Source organism: Rhinoraja longicauda, chromosome 27, assembly GCF_053455715.1.
Source record: "Rhinoraja longicauda isolate Sanriku21f chromosome 27, sRhiLon1.1, whole genome shotgun sequence".
NCBI classification, from domain to species: Eukaryota; Metazoa; Chordata; class Chondrichthyes; order Rajiformes; family Arhynchobatidae; genus Rhinoraja; species Rhinoraja longicauda.
Genome location: NC_135979.1, coordinates 14,107,391 through 14,123,075, shown reverse-complemented (window position 1 = coordinate 14,123,075; position 15,685 = coordinate 14,107,391). Strand labels below are relative to the sequence as shown.

Here is a 15,685-nt window from a genome sequence, read left to right as displayed (position 1 = left end):
CTCTGCTTCCATCACTTTTTAGAATAAAACAAAAAGAGATACCGCTCGTGGAGGTGAAATTAAAATGAACAGAGAAAGCAAAGAAGAACAGTTCATTAAATGTGATCAATTGGCCTGATACAGACAGAGTGGATCTCTGGTGCAAATATTCAATCAGTAACATCCAAAGTTTAAAGATCACGAAGCAGCAACTCTTCAAGAAATAGTTATAAATGTCAACTGTCCAAGAAGTTGAACTAAAATAATTGTTTGCAAACATTTTATATACGAAGAAATCGCAGCGAGTTGTGAACACTGCCCAGTCTAGCACACTGAATCTGCTTACTAAAATGGCGTTGAAATGTACCTATGACGACTCCGGTTTTTTAGAGTCAAGTGGTCTTTTCTTGCTCCTCTGTTGTTTTTGGTCGCCAGCGAGCCGACGCCTCGGCTATTTCCGTCACGCATCGGGCGTTTCCGTGAAGCGGAAGTACCGTTGTGATGAGTCGGGTAGAGCGGAAGTGAGCGGCTGTCTGATCCGGCAGTCCCTCCACAGACGATCAAGATGGACGCGGGGTTTTTCCGTGTAAGTAACGCAGTGGCCAAGCAGAGTGTCCGAACCGAGCACCGCTCTCTTGATCGTCGCTTCCAGTAGCAGCTGAACCATCTTGTCGGTTCTGCGGGTCTGCTGCAGTGTTTTAACCGCATAAAACAGTGTTTGTTTTTAACCCGAGCACACAGATACGGCCTCAGTAATCGTGCGGCGCTGAAAATGGCGGCAGGGTTCGGGGCACCGTGCGTGCTGGGGAAATGAGACTTTGTTTAATCCGGCTCCATTTGCACGTCTGTTTAACACAATGTATGTTCATGTAGCCTAAATCCAAGTGTGTGGCACATGCCGAGTTTAAATTCCAAACGGATATAATTTTATTTTCCCAAACAATTAGCTCCAGTGCGGCAGTACTAGGCAGCGGCTAAGGCCGCGATAGAAGCCTGCGAGCAGGCAAAGCAAATGTCCCCAAAGCATAGGCTTCAATTTCACGAGATTCGTTTTCGACGTTTGGCAATTTCCCTTATGTTTTCCGAATGGTTGAAGTGTTTTAGAATCTGTAGGCCCTAATATTAACCTTAACGGCGTGGTTGCAAAACAGGCCGGCGCGGTTAGATACGAGGAAATTGGCCAAGTTACCTTTTACAGCGTGCACACTTCAGTTCTCGCAAAAAGCATCACACGTTTATTGTATTTGGATTAAAAATATTAAACCCGTTCAACCAAATATATCTCACGACCAATTGAAAATTGGGTATAAACGTTGGATATTGTACAATTTTAAAAGATAACAGGGAGTTAGTTACAACTTTGTAATTCACATTGAGACTTTGGAAAATATGTTTTGTTACTCGGGACGATTTAAAAAAAAACACATTCTTAGCCTTGCCTGTGTTCCGAGGCTACTATTTTATGAATTGTAAAACCCAAACTTTAGTTCTGTAAATTATAGGTACGCTGAACTTATACTTCATGTAAATTGGAATAAAAATAATTCAGAATGCAAGACTGTTTTTGGCTTACAGGCTGAAATTTACATGCAGCTTAACTTCCTCTCGTGTCACATCATTAAAAATAAGAATTTGCCTTGAATCTGTAGGCTTACTGATAAAGTCTATGTCGGCAATCCACGATGCAGCTGGGCCAAACCCAGCATGGTGGGTCATACAGCATGGAAACAGGCCCTTTGGCCCAACCTGCCCATGCCAACCAAGATGCCCATCTACAACTAGTTCCATCTGCCTACCTTTGGCCCATATCCTTCTCAACCTTTCCTATCTATGTACCTGCCCAAATGTCTTTTAAATATTGTGATATTACCCTGCCTCAACTAGCTACTCTTGACAGCTCGTTTCATATACCCACCACCCTCTGTTAAAAAAAATGCCCTCAGATTCCTATCTTTTCCTTCTTACCATAAACCTATGCCCTCTGGTTCTTCATTCCCTTACTCTTGCTAAAGGACTGTGCATTTAGCTTATCTATTCCCTTTATGATCTTGTACACCTCTCTAAGATCACCCCTCGTCCTTCTGTACTCCAAGGAATAAAGTCCTAGCCTGCTCAACGTCTCCCTATAGCTCAGACCCTCGAAGCCTGACAACATCAAGGTAATTCTCTGCATCCATTTCAGCATAATAATATGTTTCCTATAACGGGTACCAAAGTTGAACGCTATACTCCAATTTGGTGCTTGGCTATTATGTAATTTTCTGTGTATTTTGATTGGGGTATGGTTACATAAATGTAGAAATAAGACGACGACAAGCTTTTCATGGGTATCCAGCAAAAAACAACCGCTTTAGGGAGATGGATCCAAAGCTTGGACAATCTAACTTTAGAGAGGATTGTAATGTTGTAAAATTTAAGTGAGAAAGAGTCTGATTTAAGCAAGGAGAATTTCCAGTAGTGTTGCAGAACACGTGCGGATTTGGAGGAACTGCATGAATAGGTGAATGGCATTTAAACTTATTAATGGACTGAGAACTGGGTTTCAGATGGATTAAGTTGAGAGAATGGAACATGGGAGACACATCAGGTAAACTCTGGCAATATTGAATCCAGATGTGAATAGTTAATAAACAAAATGTAATCGGATAGGTTGATAACATTTTGTTTTTTATTTCAAAGGAATTGCTTGTATTTCAGAAAGTGAGGAAATGATGATTGAATTTTGCCCGTGCTCACTTTCTGGAGTGTTATTTAGTTTGGGGAACTAGAAGAATACATTTACTTTACAAGAGCCCCCAAGAAAGATTCAGCAGAATGATAACAGGTCTTAAAGAATTCAACTGGGAACAGATAGTGCATAATTTATATTATCGCAAATTTGTTGTGGGCTATCTGGTGAATCAGGTAATGGTTGAAGGCCCAGTTCAGAGAGTAGGGAAATCCTCAAATGAAGATTATGTTGAGTTTGAGTTGAGATGTGAAACCTAGGTTTGATCTGCCCTTATCGGTGAAGTAAACAGTTGGAGTTCTATGTCCTGATCGATATTTATCCAACTATCAACATTATTGGAACAGATTTATAAGATCATTATGTATATGGGCGATGTACATGGAAGTAACAGTCAATGCAGGCTGGAAACATCACCGGGAGAGGCTTTCAGGACCATGCTGGCTGACAGAAGGCAAACAATCCCAATAATCCAATTTTTCCTCTCTATTAACATATCTGCAACATTCTCTCGTGCCCATCATCTCACCTTTAGTTTTTTTGCATTTTATCTATATTTGACACATTTTGCAGAGAATGTTTAATTTATCATGGTCTTGGAATGTGGAAGGAAACCTGCATGTTTATGGAGAGAGACAGCAGGATCAACGTTGGTGTCCCTGGAGCTGTGAGGTAGTACCTCGTAACTGCTGCACCATATGCCATTGTGCCTTGGGATTGCCTCAGGTCATGAAATATGCGAGATGCGTGCAATTTTTCCCCCGATTATGTCACTCCCTACTAAATATATAAACACTCAAATATATATAATTCATAAACATTAACGCTGATTACAGAACCTTAAACGAGTTTCTGGTCAACAGTGATTACAGTAATATTGGTGATGAGCTACTTGACTGTAGAAGCCAATTGCCTTTGTGTTTGCGTAGCAATGGAAAACAAAATTTGACTGGGTTGAGCAGAATACAGGGTTGTGCAGATCAGTCAAGTATGAGGTAGCTTGAAGAGATGGGTAATGAGCAGGCGGTTTGCGGCAGGGATTAAAGAGCACGGCACACATTTTGCCCTTGTTTATCTGAATTTAAATTGGAATTCGATTATTTCCTGTATCATGCCAAGTCCGAGGAAATGGTAAAAATGTGAGATTGGGGTCAAGAGATTATATATAGAAGTTACCCCATCCTTGTTGGTTACAGTGAAGCATAATATATGGCCTGCAGGATGGTGAGCAGCAAGCACTTCATGCCTTGCCCTCCCCAACCTGTACATCCGGAATCTGACTTTTTATCAGTAAAGGTCATGTGGAGAATAGGGTCGCCTTGGTGAAAATGTTTTTATGAAGTATTCATAAGGGGTCAGAGTGTGTAGTGACGAACTGCTGATGCTAGTGTACCCGAAGATAGACATAAAATGCTGGAGTAACTCAGCGGGACAGGCAGTATCTGGATAGAAGGAATGGGTCAGAGTGCCAGACCGAGAACCTCTTGGGATGTTTTTGTGATGGCATGAGTGGCTCTTGGGCGATTTGGAAAGTCAGTCTGACTTTTCCACAAAAGAGTTATGCAACGCCAGCATAGAAGAAACAGGTGAAAGCCAATGATAGATCTTTGTCTCTAGAAGTAACAAATAAGTGTTTGAAAACAAGCCACTGGGAGTAATTGGTAATGAATGGCTTGATAAGAAACCTATGAGGAGGCCCCCCACGTTATTTTAATCTCTGAAGGTGACATTTCTATTCTGCAATGGTTTATCCCCTTGAGGCTGATCAGTCACGTTGCTTTATTTTAAGCAATTATCTTTTGTGTCATCAACAAATTATTTTAAGTGTGGTCCATTCAGTAAATTGGATTTGTTCAGCATTGCGAGTCATCAATTTAATAATATTCTATTGAAAGTGATGTGAAACACTGAGGCTCTTAAATTCTGTTCTAAGTTGCCCTGCATTGATTTGGTTTTTTCCCCCCATTAACTCAATCAAAGCATTTTGCCTGGATCCCATTATGAAGTTGTAAACAATGGATGCATATCTTTAAGTCCAGATTTTTAAAAAACAAACCTCAAAGATAACATTTTAGCTACATTGCGAGGAATTGGATATGAGAAATGAATATGAGCCTTTTAAAAACTACTGATTCATATTATTTGAAAGAAATGCGGAAATAACAGACATGCTGAAAAGTTATTTAATATCATTAATTGTAGTAGTTTCCAGACAGTAGGTGCCAGGGAAGCTGACATGAAAACAATAATATAGATAGTGCCGTTAATGAGTTACAGATCCCCAGGGACAGGTAATTTTCAAAAGAAATAGTGTGAATATTCCATATATCCTGACTATAATATTTCAAAGTTCTCTTGATTTGCGAACCATTTAAGATTGGAAAATAGTGCCTGCCGCTCCTCTATTTAAGAATGTCGAGCGGACTAAACCATGTAATAATACACCATTCGTTCTTGTATCTATTGTCGCATCATTACCAAAGCACATCATTAAGGATAGGCACTAGGCAAATTACAGCTGTTCAGAGTCCAATAGGTTAAGAAGTCATTAAAGTACTGGAGTGAAGAATGCTAAGGATGTTATTTAATTTGACTTCTATGAGATAGTTTATAAAGTCCCTCTCAGCTATTAATATGCATTAAGTTGAACACACTATTGGTGCAATAGGCCACGTGGTAAGAGTAACAGAGATATTGTACTGGTTAGTTTTGTGGGCTGCTTGTTCATATAATTATTCCTATTTATAATTCAGATGAATTAATAGAAAACTACACATTCAAGATTGCCAAGGATGGCATATATTGGCATTGCAAACAGCTTAGATGGAAGTAATAAATTTAGTGAAGGAATTGAATTAATTTTTCACAATATAACAATGAGAGTGAGAGCTCCAGAAGTGTAGGGAAATTAAGAAACACTGCAAAGTTTGGAACTCTTTGCTTGGTCATTTGTGAAGTAAATTGATCGATTATAGCTAAACGCGTGCTAAGGTATATGGGACAAAGGCGGGTATTGTGAGATAGATCAGCAGTGATCTCATTGAGATCATCCAGCAGGCTGGAGGTAGTTGATAATCTAGACCTCTTCAAAGTAATGTTCGCAGAACATCATAACCATTTAGTATTTTGCCAATTCCCATTACCTCCAGATGTATTTCTTTCACGTGTCCAGTAGCTAAAGTCAGGACAGTTTTTTTTATTTTCTCCAGTTTCGATTTAACGTCACAACATGTGAATCTTGACCTATTTACGGTGGTGTCTACTGTTCTCGCTGTAGCAAAGACCTGGGCTGACACTACAGAAATCTTAAGTGACTGGTTGATGTTGCACCATTCAGTACCTATTAACTCTTGAATCTTTGATTTGTTCACTGTTTGTTGTATGGCCTATTGATTAAAATTCCAAGAATGAACTTGAGCAGCTTATGAATGTTCATAGAATTTTAAGGCTGTAATGCAGCATTTAATTCACTCCTATCTACATAAGATTACTGCCTGTAATTGTTTTAAATTATTATTTTCATGACGTTGTGGATTTTAAGTCATTATTATTTTCAAAATTTAATTTTAGTGCTGCATTAAAATTCAATGGATAGTTTGCGGTTTGTCTGGTTTCTAATGAATCTGAATTCCTTTATCTTCTTCCAACAATCAGATTACAAATCATCAATTATCATAAGGTATCCATTATAATATAGTGTATTCAGAATAGATATTTTCATCCAAGTGCACTACTTTCAAGGTGAACTAGTGCAGTAGTGCAATAGTAGTGAAAAGATAATGAGGATTATAAGATTACATGGAATGTGTTGAATTCCGCTTTTGGTGGTATATTTGTTTCCAATACAATCTAATGTATGGATTAAATCTTTGGTGAAATGCCCTGAAAATATGGTTGGCTTGTTAAGTTCTATGCTAAGTTATATGCTAAGTTCAAAGACCATATTTGGTGATTCTAAATAGTGCAGTACTATTTTTTGCTGTCAATTTTTTATTTTAGTTTTAAAATTAAATCTGTTCAAAAACATTTTTAAGCAAACATTTAATTCCACCACTATAATAGCTTTATGTTTATAGTTTGGCTGATTTGTAGTACTATATACTCAATGCAGCTTGTAAACATATCGGTCTATCGATTTTGCATTGCTATTTATATTTATTGTTTTTATTCATAACCACAATTTATTTTAACTGTTATGACTTTATTTTCTGTGATGATTCAATATGTACTTGCATAAACTTACATAAACGTAAATAATTACATCTAATTATTTTAATTGGAATATTGTATATGTTTGACTGTGTAGAGACATTGAGTCTGTCTATAATCTTTATCAGAAAATTGTTTTCTATCAAAGTATACATTGATCTTGGATGACATCTGTGTGTAGGATTGACCGGTGGCATTTTGCATCTATTTATGATTATTGCTCATAATGAAGGCACGGTAATGATGGTTCAATAGGGTGAATATGGATCCAAATTTTAAATTGATTGGGAAAGCAGATAATTGATAAAACACAGGGGGTACTAAAAATTGAAATTACATTTTAGGAAGTGAGTAATCTTTTTGGGGCAAATTAAGGTGGATAGAGCACAATTTTGACATTTGGCATGTATATGTAACTCCTATATAATAAAGAGCACGAACAGTTAAGGTCTATCTATCCAAAGCATTATTAATTTTGCTGGTTAAGTTGTTATTTCTTGCTAAATTATTGGTAATTGTGCTTAACATCATTGGCGTAGGCAGAAGTAATTGGAATCAAGACTGCTCAATAATTTTGCCCACTGACAGATGAACTGCAAGTGTTGGTTTACAAATAATAAGTGCTGGGATAACTCAGTGGGTTGGGCAGCATCCGTGGAGGGCATGCATAGATAACGTTTTGGGTTGGGACCGATCTTCATATAGAAGATGGTCATAGACTACTTCAATTTAGTCAACATTTTCTAAAAAAATAGGTTAAAGACTTGATCATAATGAAGCGTATAGGTGTTAATAATGACAGCCTATTATTGATGATTTTAGAACAAAGCCAAGCAAGGCTTTTCCAGAATAGTTACAACCCTGAGGTTTCCCTGATGTGGCAAATTGCTCAGATATGTTCTTTCCACAAAAAGATAAAATGTGGCCACTCAGTGTGCACTAGTTTATTCTTAGTCTGCAGCAAATGATGGAAGCGGCAATTAACTGTGATACCAGGTAGCAGTGTAACTTGCTCGCTATCCTACCAACCTCATTGAAGTCTTTGGTCTAAATTTATGCTGAATTCCAAAGATGAAATGAAAATAATTACGTCTACATGTTGACACCATTGTTCAAAAATGTAATAAACTAATCTTGGCAAACTAAAATAACCTGGGATCAAATGTATCTATCAGTGCTGGAACCTGTCCTTGCTGAAAGAAATAATTATATTGTTGGAGGCTGCAGAACTTTCTCAAGCCAGTATACTAAAACCAATCACCTCCAACTACAGCAATAACCTGCCGCTATAAATTCAGAAATGAGATATCGACAAATTGCATAATGTTTAGTGACATTTGGAACTCCTTGGATAAAGGGTAATATTCATACTGTGCATGAAGAGAGAATAATGACCAGCTTCAACAATAGTTTGTTAACTACCTTCATTTGACATTTAAAGACATTTCCATTGCTGAATCATCCATCAATTAAATTGTATTTGCCATTGAATAGAAACTTAATTGGAGTGGGTACATAAACACTGGCGTTTAGAACAATTCAGAGGCTGTGATTCAATGACTCAGAACCTGACCCTCAAACTTAATTTGCCGTCTGCACGTTCAAAAGGCAATTAAATACTTTTTAAAAGTCCAGTTCAGCTCTAACAATACTTGCTGATATTGACAGTATTTAGGGCAAAGAATCCTCCTTGATTGGCATTCTTTCTTAAGAGTATGCTCTCTCCAATACAAGTCGCAACGCTTTCTGACTACACAATGTGCCTTAGCAATTAGGAAAGTCTTGACTTCACCTCCTAAAAACTGAAAAGGGCAACAGGTGCACGATGTGCTGGGCTCAGCTGGAAATATATCCATCTTGTTTGTCTCTTGGTCAAAATCCCAAATATTCTATATCATAGGCAGTATTGGATTTACTTCCACATAAACCCTGCAATTGTTGAAGAGGGCCAAATTTAAAGACAACATTAAATGCTGGCCACTCCATGATGTCCCCATATTGAATAGAAACTGCTTGTTTACCTTTGCCATCGAAGATTACAAGCAAATTAATAGCTTATTGGATAAATTATTGAAGAGTTCCAGTTTAACTTTACTGTGGTTCATAGTCTTTGATGTTTCTTATGCTTCAATTTTCATCAGCATACTGCAGGGTTCAATGTCAGTATCTGAATTTATGTGTATCGCTTTTCTGTTTGCAATCAGTGCCTACGGTTACACTGTGTACTTGGCGGGTTTGTTGTTTTCAGTTCATAGAGTAAAGCACAGACAGTAATTATGTTCTCCGTGTTTTGAATTTGTACATGTATTCTGTGAATGTCATATAAAAGGATACTACTGATTTGACCAGTGGCAGTTTTTCAAATTGCAATATTTGAAATCTTAATCTCCCACTGTGGCATGATCTGATTACTTCAGGATCTACTGTAAGTGCCCTTTCGTTGAGCAGACTCCAGGAAAGGAGGATATTTGGCTCAACTGTGGAGTATTTATTTATGCAAGATTGTAGCCCTATCCTATCCTGATTTTTGTCTGCATGTTATTGTATTTCCCTGATTTCCATGTGCTTTTCTGTTTTGTAGAACATTTATTAAAAATGTATATATTGCATTGTCAACATGATTTCTTGCAGCTCTCCTTGTGAATGAAATAGTCTTGTACTTTTTAACTTGAAATAATTATTTTCTGGGCTGCTAATTTGACTTCTTGATCCTTATAGTTTCCCACTAGACGGGTGTGCACCCATTGGGTGCAAATCTCTGCTGTGGGCGGTCCTGTGGTTATGGCTGAGGGAGGGGGGTTGAGGTGAGATGGAGTGGATGAGGGGGGGGGGGGGGGGGGGGAGTGGGGAGGGATAAGGGGCGATTGAGTGGGGGGGGGGGGGCGTGCCAGGCCCAGCAACCCTACCGATCCGTGCACCCGTTAGCAGGCGGGAGCGTTGGCGGGTGGGGAGTGTCCTCCGGGGCTGTGCCAAACCCAGCAACCCTACCGATCCGTGGACCCGTTGGCAGACGGAGCGTCCCTCGGAGCCGCGGGCGAGGGGGGACAGGGAGAAGCCACTGACTTCGGTCCCGTTTCTCCTGTGGGCCAGGAACCCTCCTGCAACTGACGATCCTGTGGGCCCGGCGACCCGTTGCCGGGCGGGGAGTGTCCCCCGTGGGCAGGCGAGGGGGGACATGGAAAAGCCACTTACCTGTGCTCCGTGCGTGCAGCGCTGATCGGCAGGGAATCGAGGCGACAACCATCTAGTTGGACCCTCTGGTGGCCGGGACGAGCGCCGGTCCTACAGGGGTGTGGGGGGGAGGGCATCTGTTAAAGTTAGCCCCACCCCCCCAATTGGCCGTGACTCCCTGCCCCCCCCCCCCCCCCCCCCCCCCCCCCCCTTATTGGCCGTCACTCGGGCAGGTCCCATTGTGGTGTCATTCGCTGAACATGGCAAGCAATCGGTTTAATATGGTCATTTTTTTACTTTAAAATCTCTAACTTTAAAAATATAAGACCAATTTGAATGAAACTTGTGTTAAACACTCCCCAGGACAATTGTGGGTAAGATGGGCCTAAAATTGTGCGGCCGTGTACTGTTTTTGTGTATGAGATGGGCATAACGAAACAACAGAACACAGAAATATCTACGGCACAAACATACGGAACAAACAAGATGAGAGTTTTAATAATATAATAATAATAGATTCCCATTCAATTGATTTACCAGCAACAGTTTGTTCCTACATAATGTTTGGGACAAAGACCCATCATTTATTTATTTGCCTCTGTACTCCACAATTTGAGATTTATAATAGATAAAATCACATGTGGTTAAAGTGTACATTGTTAGATTTTATTAAAGGGTATTTTTATACATTTTGGTTTCACCATGCAGAAATTACAGCTGTGTTGATACATAGTCTCCCTATTTCAGGGCACCATAATGTTTGGGACACCTGGCTTCACAGGTATTTGTAATTGCTCAGGTGTGTTTAAATGTCTCCTTAATGCAGGTATAACAGAGCTCTCAGCACCTAGTCTTTCCTCCAATTTTTCCATCACCTTTGGAAACTTATTGCTGTTTATCAACATGAGGACTAAAGTTGTCCACAACTGATGACAGAAGAATTCTCTCTATAATAAAGAAAAATCCCCAAACACCTGTCCGACCGATTAGAAACACTCTTCAGGAGTCAGGTGTGCATTTGTCAATGACCACTGTCCGCAGAGCAACTGGTGATGTCCATGAATCGCGGACTTCAAGCAGTCATTGCATGCAAAGGATATGCAACAAAATACTAAACATGACTACTTTCATTTACATGATATTGCTGTGTCCCAAACATTATTGAGGGCATTTATATACTGTATAGAGTCATTGAGTCATTGTAGGACAGCCAGCATGTGTTTTGGGTGAATACAACTGGTGAAGTCAAAAGAGTTTTGGATCATCTGAAGCTTATGAAGATTAGAATGAAAGAGCCAGGAGTTGTAAAAATAGTTATTGTTGTGAATGGAATTTGATTTTGTTACAGAGGAGAGCAAATATAGCCTTCGGGGGCAGGTATTTGGTCAAAAACGTGGTTCCATTTTTCTCTCCATAAAATATCAATTGGTCTTTCTGGTTAACTTTTTCAGTCTTTTAAGAATCACTGTTGCATGTTTATAAATTATAAACTCCTTGAGCTTAGTTTCATGTCAATGCAATGTACACCTATTTACATTTTTCTTCTAACCTATTTTAGTCTTGACACTTATTTTAGTCCTTGGGGAAAAAACTTCATAGCCAATAACTGTTGAAGTAATACTTTGACACACTGAAACATCAGTATTTAATAGACAATAGACAATAGGTGCAGGAGTAGGCCGTTCGGCCCTTCGAGCCAGCACCGCCATTCAATGTGATCATGGCTGGTCATTCTCATTCTATTTAAGTTTGATTTTCTGCTGGTTTTATGTAATTATACATGACAAACATAATGGGACATTTTGTTAAATTTAGTCTCCCATTTTTTTCTTTGACATGCATGAAAGGCTTTGTTATTTGTTAATCAGATCGTTCAGCTTTTTAAAATATTGCTAGAGTAAAAAAAAATCACATATTGATTGCATGGCACTGGTGACAGAATGTTATTTCAATATTTAGGAATTTAGTATGGACATGGGTCTCCCAGCCATTAATTGGGGATTTCATTAGTTAGAAAACTGACAGCGATTTTCTTCTATTGAGAGTGCCATAGAATTTTAAGATTTTATTGGCAGTGGCCATTTGTATAATAGTTCTATTTTAGAGTAGAGAGGTAAATTTTGGGAAGTTACACCAATGGCCATGCACTAGTTAGAACCTGTTTCTCTGTTATTTTATGATCCAGTAACATATAGGGTGTACCTGATGGACCAGATCTTTCTGGGATGAAACATCTTGTGCATGTTGGAACTGGTAAAAATTATATGGAAACAGTTCTGAGACTTAAGAGAATATCTGAACTGAGTGTGTTTAATGGATGAGGTTTGACAATTAAAAGGAGAGAGGAGAATGAGGGTGATTCAGAATTGTCAAACCTGGTGAAGTTGAAACAGTTCTTTTTTAATAGACCACAGTTGATTGATGTTACCAATCACTAGTGTTTTAAGAGGGTATTTTGTACTAGCCTCGGGTCAGGCAGCATCTGCGGAGCATAATGGGTATATTACATTTTGGTCCAGGGTCCTTCCTCAGTCTGAAGATTTTTGCTCTGAGCTATCTTTAAAATGGGATTTAGATCAATAAATGTGTCCAAAATTGTTGGCGACACGCCATAGCAGTACTGATGAATTGTTGCGCTTTGAAGCAGCACCTTTGGAATTCAAATTAAACCAATGTTCACTTTGGATTCTTTGCTGGTTTTTTTGGTTACCCGGTGGTGCAATTTTGAAGAACCATTTTCCTGGCCAATACTTTGCCTTGCTTAGTGTTTACTAAGGAAGGTTATTTGATAATCATCTAAATGTGCAAATATGTTGTATGCAAATCGGCTGTTGCAGTTCCTACACTGTACAATGATAACATTTGTATTTAATTGGTTTGGTTTGTCATTCCAAAGCTCATTTTTCTCCCAATATGAATTAAAAATAATTAGGCAAGTCTGATACTGGCAAAACAGTAAATTGAAGAATTGAGTTGTAATTAAGCTTTCAAAAGTAAATTAAACTTAATTGTCATGCTGTAAACCACTTTCTATTTTCTATTTTTATAGGGAACCAGTGCAGAACAAGACAATCGATTCAGCAACAAACAGAAGAAACTTCTAAAACAGTTGAAATTTGCAGAATGTCTTGAAAAAAAGGTATTGTCTTTCAAGTTCATTGCAGGAATAGCTTTGATTCATTGAGTATCTTTAACACTTTAAAACATCCCAAAGAATGTAACTGGATTATCATAGCGTAATATATATCTATGTGGCATAATAGACAATAGGTGCAGGAGTAGGCCATTCAGCCCTTCGAGCCAGCACCACCATTCAATGTGATCATGGCTGATCATTCTCAATCAGTACCCCATTCCTGCCTTCTCCCCATACCCCCTGACTCCGCTATCCTTAAGAGCTCTATCCAGCTCTCTCTTGAATGCATTCGGAGAATTGGCCTCCACTGCCTTCTGAGGCAGAGAATTCCACAGATTTACAACTCTCAGAGTGAAAAAGTTTTTCCTCGTCTCCGTTTTAAATGGCCTACCCCTTTATTCTTAAACTGTGGCCTCTGGTTCTGGACTCCCCCAACATTGGGAACATGTTTCCTGCCTCTAACGTGTCCAATCCCTTAATAATCTTACATGTTTCGATAAGATCCCCTCTCATCCTTCTAAATTCCAGTGGATACAAGCCGAGTCGCTCCAGTCTTTCAACATATGACAGTCCCGCCATTCCGGGAATTAACCTAGTAACCCTACGCTGCACGCCCTCAATAGCAAGAATATCCTTCCTCAAATTTGGAGACCAAAACTGCACACAGTACTCCAGGTGTGGTCTCACTAGGGCCCTGTACAACTGCAGAAGGACCTCTTTACTCCTATACTCAACTCCTCTTGTTATGAAGGCCAACATTCCATTGGCTTTCTTCACTGCCTGCTGTACCTGTATGCTTTCTTTCAGTGACTGATGCACTAGGACACCCAGATCTCGTACGTCCCCTTTTCCTAACTTGACACCATTCAGTTAATAATCTGCCTTCCTATTCTTACCACCAAAGTGGATAACCTCACACTTATCCACATTAAACTGCATCTGCCATGCATCCGCCCACTCACACAACCTGTCCAAGTCACCCTGCAACCTCATAGCATCTTCCTCACAGTTCACACTGTCACCCAGCTTTGTATCATCTGCAAATTTGCTAATGGTACTTTTAATCCCTTCATCCAAGTCATGAATGTATATTGTAAATAACTGCGGTCCCAGCACCGAGCCTTGCGGTACCCCACTAGTCACTGCCTGCCATTCTGAAAGGGACCCATTTATCCCACTCTTTGGTTTCATTCTATCCATGTCAGTACCTTACCCCCAATACTATAAGAAAATAACTGCAGATGCTGGTACAAATCGATTTATTCACAAAATGCTGGAGTAACTCAGCAGGTCAGGCAGCATCTCGGGAGAGAAGGAATGGGTGACGTTTCGGGTCGAGACCCTTCTTCAGACTGATGTCGGGGGTGGGACAAAGGAAGGATATAGGTGGAGACAGGAAGATAGAGGGAGATCTGGGAAGGAGGAGGGGAAGGGAGGGACAGAGGAGCTATCTGAAGTTGGAGAAGTCGACGTTCATACCAAAGGGCCGCAAACTGCCCAGGCGAAATATGAGGTGCTGCTCCTCCAATTTCCGGCGGGCCTCACTGGCACTGGAGGAGAGGCCCATGACAGAGAGGTCAGACTGGGAATGGGAGGGGGAGTTAAAGTGCTGGGCCACCGGGCGATCAGTTGCGTTAATGCGGACCGAGCGCAGGTGTTCAGCGAAGCGATCGCCGAGCCTGCGCTTGGTTTCGCCTTACCCCCAATACCATGTGCTCTAACTTTGCCCACTAATCTCCTATGTGGGACCTTGTCGAAGGCTTTCTGAAAGTCGAGGTACACCACATCCACCGGCTCTCCCCTGTCAATTTTCCTAGTTACATCCTCAAAAAATTCCAGAAGATTAGTCAAGCATGATTTCCCCTTCGTAAATCCATGCTGACTCGGAACGATCCTGTTACTGCTATCCAAATGATCCGCAATTTCGTCTTTTATAATTGACTCCAGCATCTTCCCCGCCACTGATGTCAGACTAACTTAAAAAGTGGGATAACATTGGCTACCCTCCAATTTTAAATATTTGAATTGGATTTTTCAGGAGTGAATTTATGAAGTCATAGTGGTAAAGTGTGGAAACAGGCTCTTCGGCCCAACTTGCCCACACCAGCCAACATGTCCCAGCTACACTAGTTTCACCTGCCTGCGCTTGGTCCATACCCCTCCAAACCTGTCCTATCCATGTACCTGGCTAACTGTTTCTTAAACGTTGGGATAGTCCCAGCGTCGACTACCTTATCTGGCAGCTTGTTCCATGCACCCACCACCCTTTGTGTGAAAAGGTTACCCCTCAGATTCCCATTAAATCTTTTCCCCTTCACCCTGAACCTATGTCCTCTGGTCCTCAATTCCGCTACTTTGAGCAAGAGACTCTGTGCATCTACCTGATTTTGTTCACCTCTATAAGATTACCCCTCATCCTCCTGTGCTCCAATGAATCCCAGCCTAATCAACCTCTCCCTATA

The 15,685-nt window shown here is 40.1% G+C and overlaps 1 protein-coding gene across 6 annotated transcripts in view; it reads left to right on the top strand.

Moving 5' to 3' along the window:
• Positions 1-481: 481 nt before the first annotated feature.
• srrm1 (serine/arginine repetitive matrix 1) overlaps positions 482-15,685 on the top strand; it is a 57,581-nt gene continuing 42,377 nt past the window's right edge. For all 6 annotated transcript variants that reach the window (XM_078423374.1, XM_078423373.1, XM_078423379.1 and 3 more), the window contains exons 1-2: positions 482-565; positions 13,137-13,226. In XM_078423374.1, the coding sequence (XP_078279500.1) occupies positions 545-565; positions 13,137-13,226 (111 nt within the window). In that variant the 5' untranslated portion in view covers positions 482-544. The remainder of the gene's footprint in view (positions 566-13,136; positions 13,227-15,685) is intronic.